The sequence below is a fragment of the Cryptomeria japonica genome, chromosome 10 (assembly GCF_030272615.1).
Source record: "Cryptomeria japonica chromosome 10, Sugi_1.0, whole genome shotgun sequence".
NCBI lineage: Eukaryota > Viridiplantae > Streptophyta > Pinopsida > Cupressales > Cupressaceae > Cryptomeria > Cryptomeria japonica.
This window is the reverse complement of record NC_081414.1, coordinates 367021123-367044330: the sequence shown is the minus strand read 5'-3', so window position 1 is coordinate 367044330 and position 23208 is coordinate 367021123. Positions and strand designations below refer to the sequence as shown.

Here is a 23208-nt window from a genome sequence, read left to right as displayed (position 1 = left end):
CCTATTTTTTTCCATCTCTTCCTTAAGTTTGTCTTTAAGTGCTTTAAATGAATCAGTTGCCTCATCCATTGCCTGTTCAGTAGTGAGTGGACCAAGCTCAAATGTCTCTACATCATACTCATCTGCAAGAATTTCACCTTCATACTTGTCCACTACCGGTGTAGCTATCTGAAACTTCCTGGATCCTATCTCATCCCTTATCACTTTGGACATCTTTGTGGCCTTCCTCTTCTCCGTTACTTCTTGAGAACTTCCTATAAGGCTCTCTAAGTCAATTACATCTTCTTCATCTTCAATCACAATCACCCTCGTCAGTCTCTCCTTTAACCAATCCGGAATGGCAGATCTCGTCTCTCTTACTTGTATTTCTTTAGGCAATGGTTCATCTTCTCGGAGAGGAGATGTCGCTTCATCATCATTCCTCTCTTCATGTAGCTCATCAACTTGGGGAGATTGACTTGATGAATGTTGAGGTGTCTGCCCCTTTTCAGGCTTATCATTCTGTACCATGGACTCCATAGATTCATCAACCTCAGGCACCGTCTTTTCTTGTCCTTCAGCTTGACTTGCCTTCTTTCCATGTCAAGAAGATGTGCCTGATGGGTGATCTCGATTGGCCTCTTGCTTCTTCTTGGAGGGTTCTCTTTTCTCAGGTCTTTCTTTCCTCTTTGCGCCTCTAGGATGAGAATTGTCTTCACTTACGCTCGCTCCTCCTTCTTCTGGTCTTTCCTCCAAAGTAAAAGTCATTGGTATGTTCTGCTCTCTTAGCTTTTGATGTTGTACATCCACCCATCTGCGAGTACATGACAAAACTGGAGCCATCAAAGCTCTCAAGTCCAAAACCTCAGGTTCATTCCAATCTATCTTCACTGCTTTGTCTTCTCTGTCATAAGATGACTGGAGATGTCTACCGCTATCCTGTGCTTGATCAGCTACCCTATAAACTTTGCATTTCCTGACGAGATCTAAGGGTAGCCTGGAATGCATCTTTCTTTTAACCTCTAAATCACTTGAGAGATTCATCCAAAAGTCCTCTACCTGAAATTCATGTTTGTACTTTCTACCAACTGTCTCCTCCATATAACCATGAGGATCAAAATTCTCCCTCGAGGCAAAGAATGTGAATGAATATAAAGCCAATTCCTTCTCTGCATCCTCCAAGGTTTGAGTATTAGGACATACTTCAACTGAATTCCCCAATATGATGGGCACGGGAACTCCATGTCCATGCTTGTGCCTGAATGCCTTTGCATAAGCTGCCAACTGTCTGGTCACCTCAAGTAGCACTATCCTGTCTGTCGGATACCTCGGCAACATGTAGGGAGGTGAAGGACACCCATGAACTCTGATATACGTAAACCTTTGAAACTGGATGAACCTTGCACCATACTTCTTCACAAGTTCTTGTGCATCTAGAGATAGTCGATTATGAATCCCACCTTGCAATATCCTAGTGATGTTCATCGTGAAGGTGTCATTGACTAACTTGTAGTCACCTCTAGGAGGATGATGCAAATGAACATAAGAGTCACAAACTCTCACTTCTCCGAGTCCTCTTCTGATCACTCCTCTGTGAGGTAGCGTTGCATACTCGAAACTCCTGATCAAGGCATATATGACATATGAGCTCATGTGGAATGATTTAGTAGGTCTTAGCCTTCTCAACTGCACATCCAGACAATGGCTAATAATTCTAGCCCAATTAATCGTTCCTTTTCCTTGGATTATCACTTGGATGAAGAAGAACATCCACTTTTCGAAGTAGAAGGCTTGGGGAGCCCCTGTAACTCGATTGAGCAAAGTTATCAAATCTCTGTACTCCTCCTGGAAGTCGATCCTATGTGGTGTGTTGGGGATCTTGCTCAGGCGAGGACGACTTTTGAGCAACCAATTCTTATTGATGAGATTCAAGCAAGTGTCGGGATCATCTTCATACATTGACCTGGCTCCTTCTAAACTTTTGTAAATCATATCTTTATGCTCTAGAAGATGAAGAGCTTCACTTATAGCCTCCTCCGAAAGGTAAGCCAAAGTGTTTCCTTCCTTGGATACGATCGATCTCGTTTGTGAGTCATAATGGCAGGCACACTCGATCATCAGCTCATGACACTGGACTGCTGGAGCGAATCCTGCCGCCTTGATGATGCCACTTTCAATTATCTTCTTCGCAATAGGTGATGGCTTGCCAATGTAGGGGACTTCTCGAAACTTCTTCACACTGAAGTTTCCCAAGTTGGTATCTCCGATATTGTTCCATTTGGACACGATCCTGGTCTCCAATTCTTCGTTCTTTTGATCTTCCTTCATGAGAGCCAGGCGACTAGTAGATGCTCCTGCCTTTGGAGTCGCCATCTTGACACCTACACAACATTTCACAATTAGCAATATATTTTGAAGCGTAGAAATATAGAGTAGAAAGGAAGATTTAAGATTTTTAATTAGGAAACTTCATGATAAATCTTGGGTCATCATTTCCTAATTAACTATGCAATACTTGGAATTTTCAAAACCAAAGTTCAAAATTCAAATCTCCAACAATGGTGTCAAGATAATTTCGCCATACCTCCTCTTGAGTATTAAACTCTAAGAAATGATGCAAAAATAGATGAATTTCGCCAGGCAAAATGTAGATCAAAGTTCTCCCTTGAATAAAATGCGCCTCCTTTAGCCTTCACAAGAATCAACTCCACTTCCTTCCAGCCTTCAACACTTGAAAGAAAATCGCTCCAAACAAACTAGATTTCGCACCTTCAATTAGTCTTCCAAATTCGCACTTGAAGCAATGATTGAATGAATGATTAAACTTGATCAAAGCATCCCTATTATATAGAGCGCTCACCACTTTGCTCCCCCTAGGCCGACTTGGCAAAATAGGCTAGAAAAAAATAAATAAAATTCAAAAAAAGGGGGGCCGACTTGGCAAAATAAATGAAAATAAGGCCTTAAGCGCTTCATATTTAATTTTAATTTAATAATAATTTTTTTTAAATGCCTTCACAATAAAAGTTCGATTTTCTCAAGGCTCAAAATTAATTTATTAAATGCCAAAGTGCTTTTAATTTAATGCGAATTTGATTTTAATCTTTCCAAAGGCTTCGAAGTTAGCAATTTTGAGGAATTTGAGGAATATCAATGCTCAAATATGGTAAAAATAAAGAATGTTACTAACTTCGCCCTGGACCCTTGGCAAGGGTCAGGAGCGAACTTTCAATTTAGGCCTTGCATACCTCATTTTTCTTGTCCAAAACTTCATCTAGGCATTTAAATGGCATTTCTTATTGGAGTTTTGAATTTGATTTCATTTGATCTTTAGGAGGAAAGTGTATTAGGACCTTTTCGCCCTGGACCCTTAGAGAGGGTCAGGAGCGATTTTTCAATTTTGCTCTTAATCCTTCATCTTTTAATTGTCAATTCTCCTTGTGGGGTAAGCGATGATCTCCTTCATCCATTCCATACATGTTTAATTTGTTTTTGTAAGGCAAAATAGGTGCTCCAAAGATTTTCGCTCTGGGCCTCAAGTGAGGGTCAGGAGCGACTTTTGCAATTTAGGCTAGGATCATCAAGTTTTGGAGGTAAATCCTTGTTCATCACGTTTTGGAGGACCCTTCCACCTTAGCACAACCTTGCCTTAGCGCAATCTTGAAGGGAAGTTGTTGGTTTTGTAAATTTCACCCTGGGCCTTCAGTGAGGGTCAGGAGCGACTTTGAGTCTTTTTGCACAAATTCTTGATCACTTCAACTTCAAATTACTTTCAAGGCGTAGAATATCACGTTCTCCTCCTGTCCAAGCAAGATTTTGTCTTAATTCCACAAAGGAGAGAATCATGAAAAATCGCTCTGGGCCCTCTTTGAGGGTCAGGAGCGATTTTTGTAATTGCCTTCAAAATCCTTACTCTTAACGATCCCTTTTCACTTCAAGGCAAATTAAACATTATTCCAAACTCGTGCCTTGGCTTAGATTTGTCCAAACTTGGAGAGAAAGGCTCAATATTAGATTTTTCGCCCTGGGCCCTCACTGAGGGTCAGGAGCGATTTTGCAAATTCAAGCTTATCCATCTTTTGTTAGCCCTCCAAATTATCTTCAACGGGCAAAACACACCCTTCCTCATTCATTTCAATCATAAAATCACTTTGTCCTTGCAAGAAAATTACACATTTGAAAATTTCGCTCTGGACCCTCCCTGAGGGTCAGGAGCGATTTTTGCTATCTGGACCAAAATACTTCACTTTTCATTTCAAAATTTCTTTGCTAAGGAAGATGTCATCTTGTTTCATGCTGTGAATAAAAATTCATGTCCAAGAAAGGTCAAAAAATGTGCACACAAAGAAAATCGCTCTGGACCCTCTCTGAGGGTCAGGAGCGATTTTACCTTTGCTGGGCAAAACTCCTTCATCTCATCATCTTTAATCGAGTCTGGATACTTTATCATGTTCGCTTCATCCTCCACCATGCCTTTGACATCTCAAATCGACCAAATAAGGCCAGGAATGATTCCAATAAGCCTTTTCATTTTTAAGTTAAAACTCCTTCAGGCGGGTGGAGAAAGTCATTCATTTTCCATTCATGTCCAACACTTGGTTCCTTTTTCACTGCCAGATGAGGGAAATCAAAATTTCGCCCTGGGCCCTTAGTAAGGGTCAGGAGCGATTTTTTCCCTTAGCCTTCAAAATTTATCATTTTTCATGCCTTCAAATCTTCAAAAGCATCAAGTCACGTCCAATCATCCCTCCTGGAGACCCTGCACAAAACAAATTAGAAAAGTCAGTGACAAATATGCCTTAAATAACATTTTCGCCCTGGACCCTCAGCAAGGGTCAGGAGCGATTTTACCCTTTCTGGCTAAACTATTCAAAATTTAAGTCTCCAATCACTTCACAAGGCAGAGTCAGGTCATTTTCAAGGTCAGGAACCAGTTAGCAAGCCTATCAAAAACAAGAAATTGCACTTAGGATAAATTTCGCCCTGGGCCCTCAGCAAGGGTCAAGAGCGATTTCTCTGTTTCAGGCATCATCTTACTTCCAAAATTTGATCAAAACTTACCTAGGCAAAAACACACAATTTCACCTTCAAAATGCTAACACTTAGTCAAAATTTGGATTTTACCCTAAAAAACCTTGATTAAACCTAACCTAAGACCTACTTGACTCCCCTGAAAGGCTTACCTTACTTCAATCGTCTCAACTCTTCGGGAGGACACTTAATAACTTTCAAAATTTGACTGGACTCAGCTTGAATAACACCCAAAAGAAACCCCTAAGGTTTAGCCCTAGCCCAAACAGACAACTCACTCACTCCAAACCCTAAAAGTAGAGAGAAAAACAAGCAAAACAAAAGCGAAGAAGAGGGGGTCCCCATTCTAATGGGGTGATGTGTGAAATGGTCACAACAGGATGCTAATTGGGTAATTTTTTTCAAATGGGCATAAGTTTGCATCATGAAGTCCATTTTTTGCAAACGAGATATTGTTGGAAAGTTGGTTCAGTCCTCCTCATAGTGGTATAGGTTATTTTTCTAGATTCTGTTGTAGACTTAAGTGGTTTTACCCCTTTTAAACTCTCGAGATCATAATTTTTGTAAGATTGTTCAATTTTGTGATTCTAATGACATTTGAAAGTTGATTTGGAGCTCTATCATTCTGTCCGTGCACTTTTTCTAGATTCAACCTCAAGTATTATTTATTTAGTTTTTCCATTTTTGGCATCTACACTGATTTCTTGGACATGTTGTCTCTTGGAAAGGTTTTGCCTTTTTGGGAAGGCTTCATTTGTAGTATTGATCATATTTGAGAGTGTCTATTTCATGTTAAGGGTTTCTATCTTTGTAATTTTGGAGAAATATCATAATTTGTAGTGGGTTTTTTATTTCATCCTTCTTTGATCACCTTGAAAAGGGGAAACTATAAACAATTGAGTTGGCATCATTAAACATTTTCATTGGCTTCATTTGTTGTCACATTTGTATGATCTTGTTCCCCCTCTTGGTACACCTAGTAAGAAATTTGCTTGGAATTGTAAAAGGGATCATGTTTAAGGAGTTATTGCTATGCATGTTGATGATGACATATTGAAGTCTCTTGTTAATTTTGAGTGTCCTCATGCTCTTTGAACTAAAATTTGGGAGATATATGGAGATCATGATAGTTAGCTATTATAAAATAATCTTGTTTTAGATTGTCTTGTGCCTCTTCACTTTTTAGAAAGAATACTTTATGACTATGATACTATTTAGGAGTTTGATTCTTTTGAATACTTTGAAACTTCAGAAGATGAGGATAAGGTTGCTTTAGAGGTTCCTGATTCTCCTTGAGAGATAGTTGATACACCTTCACCCATAGTTGAACTACTTGCCAAAAACAAAAACTCACCAAGGCTTGAAAAAAAAAAACTCTGCGAAAACTCGACAAAAGCATGATAACTTAAAAATTTGCTTAAATTTAATTAGAAATGCAAAATTTTTTTTTGCAAAATTTAGTGAGTAGATGCATCCAATGAGTCAATAAATGAGTTCACAAAAGAAACAAGCTGAGTCTAGATATATTTGATTGATTTAAATGCAAATTGGGTACAAAATGGTATTCTCTTCTGGAATGCTGATGGCTGATAGACCGAAACAAAATGAAATAGCAAATTGGTTTTGTAAAACTAAAAGTAAATACTACATGAAAATGTTTTACATCTTCCTCTTCCCAGCTCTAGTGAAAACTAGATGAGAGATAGAACTAGAGGGTCTAGTCCTAGGAGTCTGATGTGGCTCCTCCACCTTGCCAAAATGAGGTTGAGGGTAGCACTCGTCATGAAGGTCTGATGGTGAGAGAGAGAGGGGTAGAGAGATAGGTCTAGATCTTGGGGGAGAGAGTGGTAGAGAGAGGGATAGAGGAAGAGTGATAGGGAGATAGATAGTTCTAGAAGTCGGGGTAGATAAAGTGAGTGAGATAGAGAGAGCTAGAGAATGCTTATAGGAGTCTACTGATTATTGAAATTTGACCAAGTCTGAAAATATAGAAGATCTTCTAAAACCTAGAATTTGCATTATAACTCCTACAAATCTGAAGCCACTCTCAAACATCCTGCCAATATATTATTGAAATGTGACTTATACTTAAATGTTATATTTCATGTATATATTTTGATGAAGAGAATGAGACTGACTTGAAAAAAAAAATTTAGATAATTTTTTGGCATGTTTGGCCTCTTTTTTTAATGCAGCCGAGTTTTTGTTGATTGCCGAAAACTCACCGTTTTTTTGTAAAGAACTCGCCAAAAATTTGACATTTTTTTTTCCATAAACTCGGTGAGTTTTTTTTGCGAGTCAATGGCATAAATAATCACCCAGTAAAAAACCTCGCGAGTATTCCATCTATGACTACACCTATTGTTGAGTTGACGTAGTGTTGATGTGTGTTTTATGCATATAACATTCAGAATAAAATACCAAAGTAATTTACTCTCTCTTGAACAAAATCACCTCAGATGCTAAGGGTAAGATCAACTAAAATGATTCCAATGTTTCTATAGTCAGGTCTTGACGAGTGGGTAACTCAATGGTTGATGTGAATTGTTGATTTCACTTGGGAACTTACACAATTGTTCAAATTAACTTCATTTATCATGGATGTGTGGAATGGGCGTGCTGATAACTTAGGATATGGCAGGGTTCAGGAAATCTATTCTAAGCCTAGGAATGTAGGAAATGATGAACAAATTCAGTGGAATCAAACTAGGCAAGGTCTCACCATCAAGTCGAACAAATTTTGACACGAGCTTAATGCAATCATCTAGGGTATACTTCATAGATTTTCAAACTATTACCATCAAGCATTGAGACCATTCAAGTTGATGCATAACAATGGATATGTAATAATCGAAGTTAAGTTTGCATAAATTTCTAGTTGACCATGCACGACGCACTTACAATCAGCAAGAGGCTAGTGGTATGGATTCATAGATTCCACACAAATATACTCAACAATTCTTTCATTCAATCTAACAAACATTGAAAGCAAATTCTAATCTAACTTGGAGGAATTGAGAACCTTGAATGCAAAACAACACTTGAAAGACAAAATCACCATCAAGTCGAACAATGATTTATATTCAAATAGCTACAACATGTACTAACAATTCTACAAAATCTCTCTCTTACAAATGAGAGGCATTGAGGTATATATAGAGTCTCATACAAAATGGATGGCCAAGATTAAAACTAAATCAAGGGCCAAGATCATGCCAACAAAACCCTAGAGTTGCCCTAATTAAGATTTACATAAAAAATGGAGCCACCAACATATGGCCCAATGGAAAGATACCTAGTCATCAAATAAAGAATATTCTAGAAGATTCTGTCCTCTCTCTCTCTCTCTCTCTCCCCCCCCCCTAGCATACTCCAATGTCATGTCCCCTTTCTAGAGTGGACATCAGAGATGGAGGAGTTGGCTTATCATTGGAGTCTCGTAAGCTAGCAGAGGTTGATTGGGACTCATTTAGTGCATATAGTGACTAGATTTTGGCTTTACAGGCAGTTTAGAGCCAGTTTGGAGCAGTTCCTAGATTTTAGGGGATATCCCTAAATTTTAGGAGGTCGTGACAGTTGCCAGTCGTGAGGTTATTCATGACCTTTCAAATGGTTTCAGTTTCAGGAGATTTGGGTGTGTTTCCTAGTTTCTAGGAGCATCCCTAGATTTTAGGGATGAGACTGCCAGTTGATCCATGATTTCCGACATCAGTCACAGATAGGTGACAGGTTCAGTTTCAGGCTTTTGGTGTGTTTCGAGCTTTCTGTAGCTATTTGGGTTATATTTTTAATATATTTAAATATTTCCTAAGTTGGCGTTTTAATATTTTAAATAAGGCTATGTCTATAGCCATTTCGTAGTAATAAGGGGTTTTTGGCTTCATTTGGATTCGTATGCCCATGTGTTATAGCTCATTGGAAAGGTCTTGAACTTTTCTAAATGATTTTCACTTGCCAGGGTCCTTTTGGTGCTTGGAGTTATTTTATATTGAAAAAGTGGTGTTTTTTCTATACTTGGGCGCCCAATATTGGGAAATATTACTTTATATTAAAGCGCACTTTTCATATATCTTTAGGGTTCGATTTGGAAGGGAAGAGATATAAGGAGAAAGAAACCTAATTTCTCATTATCTTTTACATATTGAAAACTTGTTTGGTGCGATATTGCTCTGGTAGAGCAATTCTTCAATCTGGGACGCAAACCCCATGATTGGTACTGGCTGGGACGTAACCCTTAGCTATTGATTGGCAGTGGATTCTTTTAGCATTGGCATTATTGGTTAGAGTGTATGCACTATTCCTTGTGGAGATTCAGATTGCTTGGTGAGGGTTTCAGCAGGGTGGTTGAATTTCCCAGCTGGGGCGTGATTGTTTCAGCTTGATGCCACCATTACAGCAGCTACACTTTACGTTGGAAGTGGTGAAGACTTTCATTTAGCCATTGCTGGTGTTCTTGGTTTGTGTTCATCATCTACCCTTCAGTTGGCGCCATCATTGGATGTAAGCACATCCCCAGTGCATAGGGAATAATCTGGATATTATAAATCAGAAATCTGCCTGGTACGATTTGTATCAATTCTGATTTAATTGAATGTTCTTACTTGTTTCAGCTTCCTTCCTTATTTGCTATTCTTTATTCATTACTTGCTTATATATTCAGAAAAATACAAAAATAAACCAAACATTCTGCAACTTCTCTCTATTTTGTAAGACCATTAGCAAAATCACAAGAAAAATATAGTATTATTTTAAAAATTACAGCAGATCAGCAAGGGGATCCATCAGAGATCTTTCATCCAAGAATCTAGCCAATACATAATCTAACTCCTGCATGGAAATGTTGGGTAAGGTTTCTTGTTGTAAATCAATCACGTCCAATGCATCTGAGCAAGCATCCAAAGTGTTCTCCCAATCCGGCATAAGCTTCTGCAAATTATGAACATGAATCAACAAAGAGACCAAATCATCAATCTAACTCTTCTTCAAAGAGTCTAACTGATTGAAATACATGAATTTCATTTTGTCTCTTAATTCTGCCAAGTGTAAACCACTGGCCTCACTGACATCAACCCCCAATAACTCCTCAATTGAAGCAAGGATCTTCAACTGAATATCATGAATTGATCCTTCCATCTTTGCACAACTCAGTTGTGCGCTCTCATACGTTGATTTCTTCATGGCTAATGAACAATACTAGCCATGGAAATCGTATCTATCTCCATTGTGCACAACATTCTCCCTGACCAATGTGGACTTAGGAATCTTTTTCAAAGCTTTGAGGCGTGGAATAGTCTTCTCCTGAATAGGTCTAAATTCTTCCCAAACTTTCTCCAAATATTGTATTCTGAATGTGAGCCCTGTTGTCCTGTCAAATGCTTGGACAAACTGAGTAAGAAAATCATTCGCATGTCTCTTTGTATTTTCAATCCACTTCTCCATCTTCGAGAGTGTATGTCTCATTGCCTCATAATGCGAATGTAGTCCACGATCAATTGCAATAGGGGAAATAATGGTGGGATTATCACGCCTTACCCCTGCAATGTACTTTCTAAGTTTGATATTCTCTTCTTTGTACTTCTCTTTTTCTTCAATTTCTCTATCCAATCTCGCATTGATAACCTTGAGGTTATCACCAACCTCCTGAAATTCCTGCTCTCTTGTAGTACGACCAAGGGCAACTAAAGTAATCTGGAAATCCACGGGAGTGGCAATGTCTTCCGTCACACCTGCAATAGGAACAACCACTTGCGCAATCCGCATTCTTGTCTCATCTCTAGTTATGTGTGACAAAATCTTAGCTCTCTTAAGCTCTTTTTCCTTATTGCTCCTAGCTAAGTGGTCATCAATAGGCTGTGCCTCTATCATTTTCTTACTTTTCTCCATGCTCCTCATTAGCCAATCAGAAATAGCGGCCATCTCCATACCATCATCGAGACAGATCTCTCGATCAAGCTCTCTCAATGCTGAGATAACATCATCATAATCATCAGGATTATCCTTGGTCAAATCACATACATTCTTTCCCAAACTAACCTCCAAAACGACAGTAGGGGATCTTAGCTAATCATCATCCTCATTAGGTGGAGCAGATGTCGTTGTGGCATGTAAATCTTGAATATTCTATGGTAGTATCACTATGTTGGAACATTGCTCAGTCCCCTTGTTTTGTTTTGGCACTTCAACTTCCTTGATTGATGAGACACTGAGGGGCGGTGAAGGAATGATAGGCAAAGGAATAGTAGTCTTTTGTTTCTTCTTCTTGACCTCCTCAATCTTCTTCCCTCTAGCCTTGACTTCTCCTGGTGTGTTCTTCCTTCTCTTGGGAGCTTGACTCTCCTCATCCGCATGAATCGTGATATCACTGATAGTCCTCTGATCATCTTCGGAAGCAGATTCTTCCTGTTTCATCTTTTCATAAGTGAAGGAAACACCCATATCAACTAATCCGTTTTTCTGAATATCCACCCATGTTCAGGAGAAACTCAAGACCTCTCTCATCAATACATTCAAATCTATTTCTTCTGGTTCCGACCAATTAGGCAATAGAATCACCTTCTTCATTTCATTTTCATATTGTGGATGCGTATGATCCCTGCCATCTAACACTTGGTCAGGAATGAGGAAAAGTCCACACTTCCTCATGAAATCCATTGATATCTTGGACCACATTCTTCTCTTTACTGCCTGCTCTTCCATCAGGTTGGCCCAATAGTCTTCTATGTCTACCTTGTGGATGAACTTTTCTCCCCTGATCCTTCCAACTTTCTTATCTGGATCAAACCTTTCTCTTCTCTTGTATGTTGCAAATTGATAGAATGCAAGTTCCTCACTATGCTAGCTGCTAAGGCGGATGAACAAACCTCCAATGTCTTCCCAATTGAAATAGGAAATGACATGCCCGTTTTGTGCTTTTCCTTTTGGATAGAATCAAACTCCAGAAGCTGTCTCACCACTTCCAACAATATCGCTCTGTTAGAAGGATACCTAGGAAGCCTGTAGGGTTCGGATTGAAATCCATGAATCCTAAGGTATGTGAAAGTGGGAAACTGTATATACCACGATCCATATTTCTCTATCACCTCCGTTGCCTCTTTGGACAACCTCCTGTGGACTCCACCTTGCAACATTCGCGTTATGTACATTGTGAATACATCATTCACTCTCTTATAATCTTCAATTCGATACATGTTCAGTTGTGGATAGCATTTATAACTCTTGAATTGTCCTTGTCCATTCCCGACTTCACCTCCGCATATCAATCCCTTGTATGTAACCAATCGCGCAAGCAGGTACACCAAATAGGAAGTCATGGTGAATGATCTGGATAGCTCCACATTCCTCAGCTGGAAATCTAGATTGTCACTTATGATTCTAGATCAATTTATCAATGTTCCTTTTAGACAATCCTAGATGAAATAGAACATCCATCCATCGTATATTGCACCCTACGGCATTCCCCATCACTCGGTTAAGTAGGAATACTAAATCACTATATTCTTCTTTGAAGTCTGTGCACATGAGTGTCTTTGGAGCTTTGGAATGATGAGTCCTAGGCTCAATCATCCACTTCTTGTTCACTACGGTCTTGCACGCATCCATCTTCTTCTTATATCTGTCTTCATATTCATCCTTAGTTATATCTTTCATGTCCGCTCCTCATGGAATTCCAAACACCTCAGCAATCACATCCTCAACAAGGTAGGCAATGATGGCACGCTTAGGAGTCTTGATCATTCGGGAACGAGGATCATAACATCGTGCACACTCCAAGATAAGCTCACTGCACTGTATGGATTGCGGAAATCCGGCGGCCTGATAAATGCCACTCTTCATAATGTTCACATAAGCTGAGGAAGGAATCTGGCTCCCAATTCTGAACATCCGCTGTCGCATCTGGCTCATGTTTAGGAAATGCATGTTTATGTCTGTAACCTCCTTCCATCTGGATGACATCTTGGATTCTGGATAGAATCCAGTCTCAACTATATTCTATTGCTCCCTCCTTTCCTTGAGACCAAACTTAGACATCGTACCTGTACGAAGTTAGAAGTTAGAACTTCAGAAAATATTCTTGACAAAAATTCTGATTTCCTAATGATTTAGGGTATGGAAATTAGGAAAATAATCCACTCAATAGATTTCAATAATTGAATGCAAAATGTGACAAGCTTAGGGTATAAAACCCTTGTGAAACTCATTGAAATTAACAATTTTCAGACCAAAGTTTTAAAACACCTCCTTATACTTGGAAATTTATTCAAATTATGGTGCAAAGGAGTATACCGGATCAAACAATGACTAAGGAAAGGTGTGAAAGGTTGTGTTTTCACACAAAACTATGTCTGAAGGCACCTTCTGAAGTCAACAATGGCTGCCAACAAATCTGAAGACAACCTGCAACTTCACAAATTAATCTCTAAAAGCATGTTGCAGTCACCCAAATGTGCACAAATTTGATGAAAATCGATTTCAATGATGAAAACAATCATATCCGGGAATGTAAGTATGGCTGGTAAAAATAAAGTTTTCTGAGGACAAGTTTGAAAATTAATTATTTCAGATTTACCAGCACCTTGCAGAGTAGTAAAAAATCCTTGAAAATGATCAAAAATGACAAAGGAATGAGCTCCAAGCAACATCGCCAAAGTGGGTAGGTGGCAGAAGATGAATTTTTTTTGAAAACAGCCCCTCTACAATGGAGTTTCAGACCTGCAACAGCGTTCAAATGGTCTGTAAATGCACTAAAACTCCACAAAAACACCTCCAAATGCAAATCGCCTAAGTTGGGATTGGTTGGGCAATGAAAATTGAAGTCTGAAAATTAATTACCAGCCAACAATGGAGGTCACACAAGCTCAACAATGGCGATATATCAGGACTGAAAACAATTATCAGCAGTCCTCCAATAATGGCGCCACAAATGGTGAAGAGAATCACCAAAAATGGAGGTGAAAATCCTCCGAAACCAAAATCGTCCTCCAAAAATCACAAAAGTCTGAAAATGAAGCTTTAATGGCACTCAAATGGCAGGCAAACGAATCGCCTTGGCTGGGAATGGAGGAAAAATAACAATAAAATCAACTTGTAGCGCAATGGTGTCAACTTGACACTTCACCAAAAATCGCCAACTAGAGGAAAAATCACCCTTTGCAATCACACACTTGGCAAATATGATAATATAATAATGTTGGGATCTCTCCTTTTAAACTTGTTTTCACCATCAACTTTCACCACACAAGCAATGTGGGATAAAAAACTTGTTCTTATACTTGCTTGGCAAAAAATCGATTTGCTTTTAGAAGGTAAAATTCATTTAATGTTCATTGCAAATCATTTATTAATTGTTTTTTATTTTTAAATAATTGGTGCACCTTAAAAAACAATTAAATGTGGGTCACTTCATTTAAAATATTTTAAAATTTAGATCCAAAATGACCAATGGGGAAAATCGATTTAACTTGGGATAAAAATCCCAACAAAAATCATTAAAATATCCCCTTTGGGGAAAAATTGATCCAAGTAGGGATAAAAATCCCTATCAAAAAATCATCGACTTGCACAAAAATGGGTCCAGGGGAAAATCAATCTGGGTTTGGAATCAAAATTACAACTCAAACTTCATCGCTTGGCACAAAAATCCTTCTGGGGGGAAATGGATCCTAGTTAGGACATTCATCCGAACACAAAATCATCAAAATCACTCTCAGTAGAAATTTGCCTAGGGTTTGGAATAAATATCCACGTAAAAATCCTCAAAATCTCGTCCCAAAAGGTCCTTGTGGAAATCGATCATCCGCAACAATATCCATACTCCCAGTGGAAAAACAAAGGCAGTCAGGAAAAAATCCCAACACTTAGTCAAAATTAATCATCTTGTTGGAAAATCGATTTTAGTATGGATTCTGAATGGAGGAAAAACAAGGCATGTGTCTGGATTCCAGAGGAAATCCACGTCCAGTTTGGATTTTGAGTGGGGGAAAATCATGGGTAGTCAGGAATATGAGGGGAAAAGCACCTCTAGTATGGAATTTTGACCTTTTAACCCTTAGAATATGGATTTTCATCCGGAAAATGATGATTTTTCCATTCAAAATCACTAGGAAACTTCTAAACTCAATAAATCTCATCTAGACTTGGGCAAATCCATCAAAAATTTGAGCGAAACAAAAGGAAACCTATCTGGATAAAGTGCAAAATCAACTTGAATAACTTCCTAGGAGCGAGAAAATAACTCCAAAAGGTCCTAAAACACCATAGCACTTTAAAATCATCGATGTGGATGTTAAAAAACATGTTAACGTTCAAAAGGTCTACACTTAGACAAAATTAGGATCATTTAAAATCTCAACTTTACGCGTTTGATCCTATAACTTCAAAAAACCCTAAACGACAATAGGTATGATCAAAATTCCGAGACTCCAGCATGGGAAACTTCAAAATTGCCCACTATGCTGCCAAAACCCTAAACTAACCAACGCGGAAAGCAGAAAAAGAGGGGGTCCCCGTTTGCAATTGGGCGATGTGTGAAAAAAGGTCACAACACGTAGGAAGGTCATCCTTCCCTCACACAACAACTTTAGTGACCCAAGAATTGCACATTGATACCCCTACGATTCGCCTACCTATGATGAGGATTCCAACAATCCAAATCTCTAAGCCTAAGAAGTAGGATCCCTTAGGCACGTCATGTTCAAGACTTGGAGCTAGTAGCTCTCATCATGTACGAGGTAGCGGATATTTCTAGATGGCTGGATCATACACATTCCCCTTTGGTCTTGCAAGATGCCCAACACATTTTGAAGTTGCTGTACCTGCCTCGCCTTTCTGATAATTAGGGCCTGATCTATCCACCGAAGGTTGGATTTAGGGCCTGTTGGTGCCTGTTTTATCATCTACCAAACATTAGAATAGGATACTCGAAGGTATTCTATCCTCTCCTGAAAAATCACTACTGATTCCAAGGTCTATATGTGCGAACAAGCAACTTTAGTGAAATAGCTTCTTGGGTAGTGTATGCTGAAAATCTCAAGGGGGACTTACGTTAACAAATGTCTTTGAACTGTTGGACTTAAATGGACTTAGCAATTTTAGGTTCTCTTTTTTTTTAAGATTTTCCAAGATTTAGACTTTCAAAAAGGAGAAAAGAGATAGGGTTTAGGAAGGCTAATCTAATCCTACGAACCCTAGAGACGGTATCAATTGGGTGCTCTTGGGAAACCAAACTTTGCTTCGCTACACTAGGGACAACTACACAAAGCCGGTGCAATCTTCAATGGATTGTGCTTATGATTAAGATGTTGGGATGCACAGAGGATGGGCTCAGACTAACTTTGCACGGTGAAATGGAAATCATCCATTCACCAAAAGTACGAGTGGAGATACACCATCAATTAACACTTATCAAATCCTTCATTCAAATTAACAACAATGAAAGCAAATCTAGATTAATTTTAACTAAGTGTTGAGGAAATTGAAACCATGCAAATCATTCAAACAATAGGGATTACAAAGCCTTAAGAGAAAGCGCACATGCAATATATTATTTGGAAATGAACTTATGCAACAATACATCAAAAACCTCACCCTCTCCAAATGAGAGGAGGTAGCCTTATATAGTTTTTCAAGAATAAATGAACGACTGAGATCAAATAGTGATCAAGGGCCTAGATTGAAAGCGACAAACCCTAATTATAGTTTCCCAAAACTAACTACCCTCGACCAATGAGAAAATTACATTTGGGACACTTGTCCTTCTTGCTAAATATGAACCATCAATGAAAATAGAAGGTTGTTGCATTGTGAAGTGTGCCCTTCTAGAAGCTTCTGGATAAGTCAGGTTCATTGAACTTGGACATGCTGACTTGGAGCAATCTGATTGGTCGAAAGATGACGAGGAACCACCACAACGTGAGTCACTCCTAATCTTGCTGAGGCGGTGTAGGAGTAGGTACGAGAGCTGGCTCTTGCTCTCTTCTTATCTCAGCGTCAATACGTGCGACAATTTCTAGTTCCTCGTCAAGGACAAAACACATGCGATGCCAATCAGGAGCGTTTCTTTTCACTTCCCACGCCAAGCTGTACAATTATGTGATAACGTGTTCTTGTTTGTCGCTGAAATCCAAGTCTGGTTGAAGTATTGGATGAGGTTCTCTGCCTGGTTCAGGAGGAATGATTGGCAGGCCCATGAAGAAAGTTGTTGAATTTCTTAGAATAATTTCTTGTTGACGACTCTATGCTTGCTTCTTTGTGGCTCCAATTTATGTTGCACGAGAGGAGGGTTAAAAAGCTGTGGGTAAATTTCTCGCAAATATGAAATGATAAGATCAAGCTGCTTAGACATTCACTGTGATCATGCCCTCTTTCTTGATACCTTGACATTTGGAGAAGAATTTCTCCATGCCTTCATCATAATTGAGGGACTTGGAAGAAACATTTCTCATACTTAGCCAAATTTCGGCTATCTCCACGCTTAGATGAACTTTGCTTGTGAACTTGTCTTCAATCTTCCGTTTGGCTTGAAACTCCAGCTGCGATCTCTATGATGATCTCGCTTCTACTACCATCTGCGACCTGTAAAACCAAAGGAAATTAAGTTAGAAATCTATCTTGGATTAAAGAAAATCGAGGCTGCGAATGGCTAAGTGTTTGGAGATTTTATTTCATTTTCATACTTAGCCATGAGAATGGGATTTTCACATGTAAATTCTCCAATCCTAAGGATAACTGTGATCACAATCCAACACCAAGTGTTATAACCCTCTTACTTAGTCAATAAAATGATTTTCCTTCACTAAGAATTCGAATAAATCCACTAAAATCATTTTCAATGACTGAAAAAAACTCAGAAAATGCACAAATCTGCATCGTAAATTCAACTTCACCTTCGAAAAGATAGAAGTTTCTCAGAAAAGTCAGAAAGAATTAACAATTCTCCCTTATACCAGCTGGCTTCACTCTAGAATTTGTGAATCTTTTGTCAAGAAGCTTGCTCAACTGCAAGTAATATCACAATTTTCTCCAAATGAACTCCAATCTGCAAACATTTCTTTATGTTCTCCTTAACTAAAGAATTTTGAACTTCTTGGTGTAAGAATGAAGTTACAAATGATGCATTTGTAATGAAGTTGAATTCCTAATTAGAAACACGCAAAAATCATCCAACTCATGTTTCTAAATCTAACTCAAATCTTGGGAAAGTGTTGTCATCTTCTTTAGTTCGAAAATCCTTTACTTGTGCAAGTTTCTAAGTTGTTTTTAGTTTAATAACTCGAACTAGGCTCACAAAATAGTATCTTCCAAAAGTTTCTAATTTGGAACTCAGTCTGAAAATCATAAATATCTTCTTTCCCATTTTAATTTCCTAGCTCATTGATCTTCGAAAATCTTAAATTCCAACTTTCTAAATTGATTGCAAGTTTGATTTTTTGGAAGATTTGATGACATCACTCAAATTTTTATTGACTTTATTTGACTTCCAAGAGTAGGGCAGAGTTTTTTTAGTGTTCATCTTCGTGCTTGGGCGGACTTTTGGTAGGACTCCAATGTGTTCATCACACTTGGGCGGGCTTTTCACTACCTTCTCAAGGCATAGGGCAGACTTTTGAGGTTATCCAAGGTGGACTTTTTCCACCCCACAAGGCATGGGAGAGTTTAGGAAGGACACCAAGGAGGGCGGAGTTTTGAGCTCCCTCTTCTTGGCCTCTTTAACATACATGGTGGACTTTGCTTGGGCTTCAACTTCATGGGGCGGAGTTTGGGAAGACCTCTACTCAAGCATGGCGGAGTTTTGGGACACCTCTACATGGCAGACTTTGAGCATTCCCCATGATAGGGCGGGCTTCTATGACATCTCCACCATAGGGCGGACTTTGGAGAGACCTCAACCAAGGTGGAGTTTAGGAAGCACTCCCACATGACAGACTTATGTAGGTCTTCAACATTGTATCTACTTCCTTGGGCGAAGTTTGGAGAGACCTCAACCAAGGCGGACTTTTGAGACTTGAAACACTTCATGGAGGGCGGACTTTTGGGTGACTACCACTTCATCATGCTTGGGCGGAGTTTTGGATGACCAACACCATGGGCCGGCTTTTAGACTTGGCATCATGGGCGGACTTTCATAGACATCAAGGAGGGCGGAGTTTAGAGCTCCCTATCCATGGCGGAGTTTTGACTACTTCCTCTTGCATGGCGGACTTTGGTGTTCCCTCCAACATGGCGGACTTTCTTCACTTCTCATGAGGGCGGACTTTTGAGCCTCCAACTTCATGGCGGACTTTTGGGAGATCACCATCATCTTGCTTGGATAGGTCGGAGTTTCATAGACATTATGACTCTTTGCCAGGGCAGACTTTTGGAAGGCCACCAAGAGGGCAGACTATATATGAAATATAACATTTAAGTATGAGTGGCTTATACTTTAAGTTATATTTCATATATATTGTCAGAATGTTTGAGAGTGGTTTCAGACCTCCAGGAGTTATAATGCAAAATCTAGTTTTTGGAGGATTCTTCAATTTTCTAGACTTAGTCAAATTTCAGGATCAGAATAACATTCCAGATAGCCAAATTTTAGGACATTTGAGGATCAGGATGACATTCCAGACTTAGATGATTTTTTTGAGTTGATTATCCTTTGAATGTGCCATGACCCCCTAATATATAGGAACTTAGCTTTTTGGGTCAAAACTTGGAAATTTTGGATCGCGGTCGAAGCAGGTCAGTGGTATCAGTGCAAACCCTAGGTCCCCATTCCAAAAAAGCAAAAAGCAGACATCCCTAAAAAATAGGGAAAACTTTCTAAAAATAGCCATACCGGGGATTGGGCTAAAAATGCCAAAAACAAAACTTCCTAAAAAAGAGGCAAAAACAAAAAAAAAGACTTTCTAAAAATAGAAAGTTGTTCAAATTCATGCAAATCAATTGCGATCTTCTTCCTTTGGCCTTTCTAGGCACTTTGATGGTATCTAGACTCTGGAATCACTTGGTTTGCAAAAACTAACTTTCAATCCTTAGGACTTGAACTGTTCAAATCTGAGCAAGGCTTGACAAAACTGAAGCGGAAGGCCATGGGACACTAACAAAACCCTAGAAAGCAGGAAAAGAGAGGGTCCCCATTTGCTATGGGGCGATGTGTGAAAAATGTCACAACAGGGCCACAAAAGGATTTACGGTTTCTTGCAACATTTAGATATTTCATTTTTATATATCAGCAATAATATTTTAGATCAGTGGCATAATTATTGCAGCACAAAATACATACATGACCCATTCTAGATTTTGAGGACTTTCAAGTTGGCTGGGCTACCCATCTAGACCCATCCCGTCTCTTAGGTCTAATAGGGCCACTTGAGGATGGGCCCAACATACCCCTGGCTTGCACTCATTATCTTGGATGTACTGACAAACAGAGGATATCAGGAAGATAATAAATGTCTACAGAAAACATAGATTCATGACTATATTACTTGGTTAACATTTATCCATTATATATAATTTGTAGGGATTAATTCATTATATTTGTGCCTAGTTGCAGAAACACGACTGTCATTAATTAGTATTCCTTTTCTTTACTTATTAGTTGTGTCTGGGAATGAATGAACTATTTTTTATTTTTCTGTTTGTCACTAAAGTGTATTTTAATGCAGCATACTAAACCTGATATTGCAGGTTACCTATCTGGCGTAAAGATTAAGTTCATTGTACCCTTTTGTACATTACAGATGTGCTTAGTTCATTTGGCAAGACATTTTTAGGCATGGAACCCATTTAGCAATTAATCTGGGCCACTAGTTAAATTATAATCATTACTGTTATATGAGGAATGAAAGCAGATTTAATACAACTTGCACAAAGACATACTTCATCATTTCGACATTTAAGCGGATTGGCTTGGGGACGTACCAGCCTGCTGGCGATGGGGAGGGATGCGTACTAGGCGCTGGTTCTTCATCGCTGGGAAGAACCAGCGACTAGCCCTTTCACATCGTCTGCTGACTGATGCGTTCCCAGGGCAGTCCTCATGGTTGTCTAGGCATCATAAATTATGAAAACTGAAATACATATTATTACTGAGTAACGAAGTTACCTGTTGGACGCTTCTCCTTGTCACCTCCTCTCCCAGCTTTCCTTGGGGTGCGGGTTTATACTTCTTTGAAACCACGTGATTCCCCTTGAAACATGGCGTCTATTCCGGAGGTGGCTTGGGAATGGACGCGTCCTTTCATCACTCCCACTAGTTAAGATAAAACATATTTTAAGCGGTAAAAATAATTTATGTATTGAAAATATATATATTTATGTACATGTATTGTTTAATGTTTCTAATCATTGTCTGCTGTCTACATGGGAATATGACATCATGTGTGAAATTTATTGAAATATGTCATGAATGAATTATATTGTCAAATCTTTTAGTAGGTGCTGTCGTAAGTCTTTAATGATTTGGGTGTTTATTATATTGTTTACTCTGCAATAATCATTCAAGTAGAACTAGGCAGTTAACAAATAGAACTCTACTATGAAATAGGCTGTCATGGTAGATGGTAAATCAAAACCTTTATCTCTAGCATTAGAAAACAGAATCCAAGAACTGTGATCTCTTGCAATCTGGTGTGCCTTAGTCCACTGTTGGTGTCTCAGCTTTTGATCAACATGGAGAATCATACTAAAGTCTGGAACTCTGTTCTGTTCTTTGTGATCGAGGACATAGATTGAACATAATTTTGGGCATTTTCGTAAGGGCAATTTGATACTGTAGCCTTCTGTTGTCTCTAGTAGAATTTTCTTTACTTAGTAATTTGTGTCGTTATATTGAATCTTGTTTTTATATGGTTTAGATGTACTTTTTTGCTTTGTTATGAACTCATAAGTATGCCTCAATGAATCTATTAAATGATATGTATCAATCTTTTTGTTTTATACAGACAAGAAACAGAGACCAGGCTTTCGAATGCTTTAGATTCGTTGTTACCCAATAAATCTTTTTTCATGGCAAAGGGCATTGCTTTTCATGAATATACATCATTTTTGGGACAAATTTCTAAGCTTGAAGAGGCTCGTGTATCACATGCAACTACTCTGAAACGAAGGTATATTTTCACCTCCCAAATCATTAATTGCTTGCAATGTATTTTGAACAGGGAATTGCAAATTGCTATATAGATAAAACTGTTTATTATGAATCATTTTGAACGTGCAGGGCTCGAGGTTGTCATCACTACTTGAGTACAGGTCGTTTTTCTGTATCTCAGGAAAACATTCATTTGTTGGCTCAACATAGCAATTATGGGAAGGTGTCAGGGGGTAATCATCAAAATGCTTGGCAATCTTTGTGAAGCTCTTTATCTTCAATTAGTTTCTCCTATTGATGCAGTACTTCTCATCCTTTCAATCAGACAGTTTCGCATAACATTTCTAACTTGAAACACTCTTGGCTTCCTCAACTTGTATTTTAATGTCACATGCTATACGGATCAAGACATACAGTCAAACAAATGATGGTTCACATTCCCATGCTCTAAGTTGCTAATCACTGGAGTACTGGAAATTCATTTAGTCAATTAACTGGCTATCTTGCCAATGCTGTTCTCATTCATGTACATTAGCATTAACTTTCAATTTAAAATTTCCAGAATTTTTCTTAATAATATTTGAAATTAAGGGCACATAGTACAAATCGTATCGGGTAGAAACCATAGAGCCATTGCGGAGATGATTTCTGGGTCGATTCAGAATTGATATGCATTAAACAAGAGTGGGTGACAGGCCTTCAAACCTTCAAATGACTTATATGCAGGGTGTTGTCAGCTACTATATTTGATTTGTAAGTAGGGTGAGTTGTATCCTGCTTGAAACTATTGGGCATGAACTCATTTGTATCAACTGCCATAAAAATTAAATTCTATTAAACATGTTCTTGGTCGTTCCTGTGATAATTAGCATATGATGTAATATGTGTTGGAGAACTAAATTGATCAAATTTAGCTGTGTACAATGTATTGAATGGCTGGCATTTAGGCAATCTGAAGATTCTTATAGACCGAAATGTGTCTACCAATTTCTCAGGGTTTATAATTGGATTTAAAACTGAATAATACTTATTATTGTATTTGGCATTGCTAATAAAACAGTGCAATGACGGGCAAAGTTCTTCAGACAATATTATCTACTTACATGATCTGCTCCAACCTTGTTAAG

At 38.6% G+C, this 23208-nt stretch overlaps 1 protein-coding gene across 3 annotated transcripts in view; it reads left to right on the top strand.

The window, feature by feature from the left end:
* The window catches only part of LOC131079969 (uncharacterized), a 174537-nt gene extending 151859 nt beyond the window's left edge, over positions 1 to 22678 (top strand). For all 3 annotated transcript variants that reach the window (XM_058018012.2, XM_058018013.2, XM_058018011.2), the window contains exons 18-19: positions 21936 to 22100; positions 22211 to 22678. In XM_058018012.2, the coding sequence (XP_057873995.2) occupies positions 21936 to 22100; positions 22211 to 22346 (301 nt within the window). In that variant the 3' untranslated portion in view covers positions 22347 to 22678. The remainder of the gene's footprint in view (positions 1 to 21935; positions 22101 to 22210) is intronic.
* The last annotated feature ends 530 nt before the right edge of the window (positions 22679 to 23208 follow it).